The 5638-nt window shown below is 34.1% G+C and overlaps 1 protein-coding gene across 1 annotated transcript; it reads right to left on the bottom strand.

The window, feature by feature from the left end:
- Positions 1-822: 822 nt before the first annotated feature.
- Positions 823-3125, bottom strand: LOC143634831 (GDSL esterase/lipase At3g62280-like). The gene is made up of 5 exons (XM_077102812.1): positions 2912-3125; positions 2647-2832; positions 1944-2107; positions 1592-1862; positions 823-1043 (listed from the first exon to the last, which is right to left on the bottom strand). Exons 1-5 carry the CDS (start codon positions 3123-3125, stop codon positions 823-825), a joined length of 1056 nt encoding a protein of 351 aa, XP_076958927.1.
- Between the last annotated feature and the right edge of the window lie 2513 nt (positions 3126-5638).

A 5638-nucleotide genomic window follows, 5' to 3' on the forward strand; every position in this document is an offset into this window, starting at 1 on the left:
CACTGAACGTTCGGTTCATTTATAGGCCTAGATATATATCTTGCAAAAGATTAACCCAAACTCATTAACTGAAAATAAAAAACCTTCCTTATTTTTCACGAGTTGCAACGTTTCAACCCAATCATCATAATGGTTCGACTTCTATATAAAGAAGTTCATTTGGTCGGTTTAAGACATGAATTTACCACTTTGTTTTCATAGAAAATACATTCTCTCGCTCATTGTAGATTAAGGTTAATGAGAGGACTTCTTGGAAATATAAGATTAAGGTTAAGGACCTTTAGGGTGTAACTCCACCAGGGTATAGTTTTTCGGATAGATTTGCTTTAGGGTGTAACTCCACCTTTATATTGTTTCTTGTCTCTCCATTTTTATTTTAATTTTTTATTACATTATTTTGTATTTTTAGGCTTATTTTGCTTTTTTATTATTTTTATAGTTTTTTTATATTCTTTTTTTTTCTACTACTATTAATGCTTTATCACTACTTATTACACCCATCAATTTATATGTTTATTTTCATTGCTATGTATTTTTTTCATTATTCATATTCTCATAGTTTATGGAGTCGGGGTCTCTGGAGGAACATATTTATCCTTTGAGACAGAAGTACGGTTTGCTTACGTCTTACACTCTTCCCAGACCCTACTAAATACTGGGTATGTGTCGTTGTTGCAAAGATTTTCCGATTATTGATTTCGTACACATGAAGTACTTTAATACGAGTGAGTCACACACAAATTGTTAAAAATGTTCTACCAGTCTTATTCAAAGTTTGCTAGAATTTATTTCTAACAAGTCGACTACTTGTACATGACGGTGTCAGTCCGACCAAAACCGCTCTAGTTTTAGTGAAGGCGTCGAAAGAATCGTATCGGCAATGACCTTATTTGCAGCATCTGTGTAATGAACACCATCCCACACTACAGCTGATGTTACATTGTTGCATATGTTGTAACCAGGCTGCCCACATGTGGCTTTCACATTGTAGTTGTTTGGTGGCCCTCCATATCCACAACATGCTTTAAATGGTTCTACAAATCCTGTAAAATGTAAATACAAATAATTAGTTTCCTTACTTACAACTAAACTTTAAACACACATCCTAACACGAAATTCACCGGTTTAGATTTATATTATTATTTTTTTATTTTCTTGAACCGTTGGTAATTATCAATGGATTTTTCTATTGGTGATAGGTTATTTTTTTTTATTTTTTTTACAATGTTGAATATAATTTCACAAAAGGATCCAATTACAATAGAGAGGTAGGTAAGTGGGCTAATTGGATGCGCTTGACCTAGTGGGTTCCCTGGTTGACCATTTAACCTTTTTATTTATATAAATTAAAATAATATATTATTTAGTCTGACTGGGCATTTTAATGCCATTTTTTTTTGTAGTTTTTAAATTTTAGAGTATTAATATGCAAGAAACTAAAATAAAATTTTCAGGTTAAACTGGTCGTGTTCATGCCAATCCGTGAAAACAGTGTTTGGGACTTTGGGTTAATGTGTCTAACATGTTTTTCGCTCTTCGACTCACTGACCCACGAACACAACCTGTTTAACACCCCTACGTCAGTAATTACCATATTTTGACGGTTTGGCGAAGAGATTATATTTGATGCTGTACACATCCACATACACAATAACCGCGCCTTTTAATTCCTGCTTCAATTCTTTGCACATTTTACGTAGCCCTTTGTTAAAAAGCTTGGCTAAATCGTTATGGACCCGAAAGCAACCAATTTCATCAAGATCAGTATGGTTGTGTGGATGTAAAGCAAGCTCTTTAGGAGCACAGCCTAACGGGCTCGCGCTCTGAATCCAAAACTTCCTCCCGCCGTACTGGTACAAATTCTACATTTTCACATATGAAACTTGAGCATGCTGCAAAAACGGAATAAAATTATGAAATGAAACCAAGTGATAGATGCTTACTTGAACAGCTAGTTTAATTTCTGCTATAAAAGATGGAATTTTGGCTGCAACTGGTGCATAAGTGATATTTGATGCATACAGTGCAACTAGCAGATCGTTTTGTCCGATATCTATCATGTAAAGTGCGCTACGAAATCCATTTTCATTGATGAAGTTCCCAGAACCTGCAGGGTGTGTTTTTTTTAGAACCAATAGTATGCTGCGAACTGTGAGAACTGCATAAGATGTGCTACATTTCACTTAAACGAAATGCTAATTTGAAAAACAAATGTTATCTCCTACTCTTCCTACTCTTTCTTTGATCTTATCTCCTTTCTCATGAAATTTTTGCAAAAATTTATAAAAATGTGCGCATAGTGTAGGTGCATATGAATTTAGATATAAGAAAGTATTGTATTTTTTTAAGTAAATCTTAAAAATATTGAAATATACATGCATTCTAGTCAATTTCTATTATAGATAGTACAAGATTTAATGTGGTTCTCGCAGTTATTGACATATTATTGGTTATGAAATGAACAGTCTTCTTTTTGAACTTTCCATAACTACTGATATAGTTAAACTACTAACGAGATTGTATATTGATTGTCTGTATAATACGGTTACATAGAGGTTCTATATATTATATAGTATGATAGTTACATAACTGGCCAAATAATATGGAAAAACTGACAATTTTGCTTTTAAACGAATATGAGCATACCGAGCGAGAGGAGTTCAAGCGAACGATTCTTGAAATGGACGAATTGGCGGACTTGAACACTGAGTTGAAAAGGAACAAACTGCGGTAGGGTCATGGCTCCAGACACTGCAAAATTTACTCCACTTGTAAAATTTGGTGCCAGTGATTCCAAATATGGACTCAAATAATTCAGCTTTAGATGTTCACCTGTTTCAATAATTAATATTGTCAGCAGGTTGAAGTAACAAAATTAACAAGAAATGGATTGAAGAGAGAGTTGACTAACAGAAAAAGTCAATGATGAGCCTGCCATCACCCAACCGCCCCGTGCCTCGGTGAAAGAATGTAATGCCATGTGGAAGGCCAATGGGAAGTCCTGCACCGGCTAGTACGCCTCCTGTGTCGGAATTCGAATCACCAAAGTTGATAATAAGAGGTTTGGACACTGAGTGTCCAATAAACATGCAAGCCCATAATAATAACAGGATTACACTCTTCATATATTGTGTCTTATATTTAACAGTATGAAATAGCATATATCAATATATATATATATATATGTGTGTGTGTGTATATATATGTATTATATGTATCAAGAAGTAAAGAAGAACATGTGAGGTTACCATCATTTGAGGAATTATAAAGCATGTTGGTATTTATTAATTATAGAAAACAATATGGGACATGTGAATGAGCACCAGTTTTGGATCTATGAGGATATATAACTTATATTAATATATAAGTGTAATAGGAAAGTACAAGTGGATGTTTTTGTGTTGATTAGAGTCAAAATATTATAAAATCTATTGATGTTGGAAACAAAGGCACACAACGTAACAATGTATGAACACATGCTTTGTAGATAAATTGTCAAAAGTTGTTAAATTAGTGATTTAGGTTTTATTAATTCTTATGATTATGATTATGATTTTGATGTTTAGTCAAACTAATCTTGTATTATTTCATTGGTCAAGCATTGTAATTTTACCAAATTCTAACAAATTTAACCGAGCTAAGATATCGATAAATCAGATTTTTGCGACCATCCTCAGTTTGAGAGTTGTTGTCAAGCGGCAAAGCGGAAGCGACAACACTAACGCACATATGATATATCACGTAGAAACAAAAAAATATATATAAACGACACAAGAGTTTTTATGTGCTTCGGTCTCAGCGGGGGACCTGCATCCACGGGATAAAATTAGGTTATTTCCTGATGTTTCTAAACAGATATTACAATTACAACAGAGGTATTTAGAGCATGTGGAGTGGAGTCGGGAAGAAAAGAGGTTTCTACTGAATCCGGGGATTACTCCCCACTTTCTCCGGGATGAATTTTCAATTTTGTGTGTGTGGTAGATCCCTTTCGGAAGTATTTGGAAAAAAAATTGGAAGAAGCTGGATGACAACGTGATGTTTGGGGAAATTGGGAAACAAACGGGAATACAAGGAAAAAACTAATGTGACATGCGGGGATAAAATAGGGAAAATGGGACAGTGTGGGAGGACTATTTATGCTCTTATATATTAATAGCTAGTGTTGATTACTTGGTAAACAATAAACATAATTGGACCCTTGACTATTATTTAAAACCAGTCAGTTCGTTTTGTTTCTTTCAAGCCCATAAAGCCTTCATAATCCTAACAGTTGTTTGACATTCCTTCAAACCCGCTTGTTGTGTTGTATGGCGCCTATCGAGGATGATTGTAGATATCACATGTGTTCATTGGATTGAGCGATACTAGTATAGACACGATGAAATGAGAACTTGATTTTCCAGCATCAATGACATGATGCGACACGAGGTTAAACACGTATCACACAACCCACTTAGGTAATTGCGCCTACGTGTTTACGTTCCGTTTATCCAAATAACGTAGTTTTATGGATTTTCCTTTAAGTTGTTCTTTAAGGATTTTATGGGTTGTATTATGTCAAGTATTTATTATGAGAAACAGGATCAAATACATTTTATTATTAACATGAACATAGTAAGAACCAATTTGCTTTTATTATTATGTTTATTTTTATAGGTGTGTGCTGTTATTTTTTGTTCATATTTGCTAATTTTTCATTAAAAGGCGTTATAAGTATTTACTAATTTATATTTTGTTGTTATTATTAGGTTTTTTCTTTTATTGTTATAGGTATTTGCTGTTATTATTTTGTTATTGATTTTGATTATTTTGTTGTAATTTTTATGTTTTTTTCTTTGTTATTGTAAATAATTGTTTACGTAAATTGGTATTGTAGTTGGTATTGCTTCTTACGTTCTCATTTTTTTTTATAAATTGGTATTATTTCCTACGTTCTTATGTTAAGATTAAGATGTACATAAACCTTCCTCTTTATTATGATGTGTTAACTGTGCTGAGCGAGTCACGCACACAAGTGCGTTTAAAGATACTTCTCTTTAATTCTTGTCATTGACTTGCTAAAAATTACTAATATTAATTGCGTTAATTACGTCGTGGAGTTATTTACGTTACTCTGTTTAACGTATCGTCTGGCCCACTTAATTAAACATATCAATGCTAACATTTCACATTTATTTAAAACAAGCCTTCTTCAGGGTTCAATAGTCCTGATAAAAGCGTGTCATGTCATAGTCAGTGTTGTTAAGATCGGACCAGACCTGCCGGTCAAACCGGTCCGACCGGAATTCAGTCCATCGACTGGGTCGGTTCTATACAGTTCGTTCGGTTTAAAAAAACCAACCTGTCCTAACCGGAAAACCGGACCGGTTCAACCGGTTTACTATTGAAAAAGATATATTTTTGTTGAAAAAAACTCTCTTGGTCCAAACCGTCATATTTTAAGAAAAATTGTTCGGTCGGTCCGACCGGTTGAATCAGTGAACCGGTTGCCCATCCAGTTCGCTGTCCGAGCCAGTCATAAAAACATAGGTCACATTTAAGGCACTACACGAGCTCAAGTTAGCTCGTTTTAATTAATTAACAAACCGAACCCTAGCTCGAAGAAACAAGTCCCCGGATACATTGAAAGCATCGC

The sequence above is a fragment of the Bidens hawaiensis genome, unplaced genomic scaffold (genome assembly GCF_021521415.1).
Source record: "Bidens hawaiensis isolate Kalapana, Puna unplaced genomic scaffold, B.hawaiensis_p1.1 tig00007248_1, whole genome shotgun sequence".
Classification (NCBI taxonomy): domain Eukaryota; kingdom Viridiplantae; phylum Streptophyta; class Magnoliopsida; order Asterales; family Asteraceae; genus Bidens; species Bidens hawaiensis.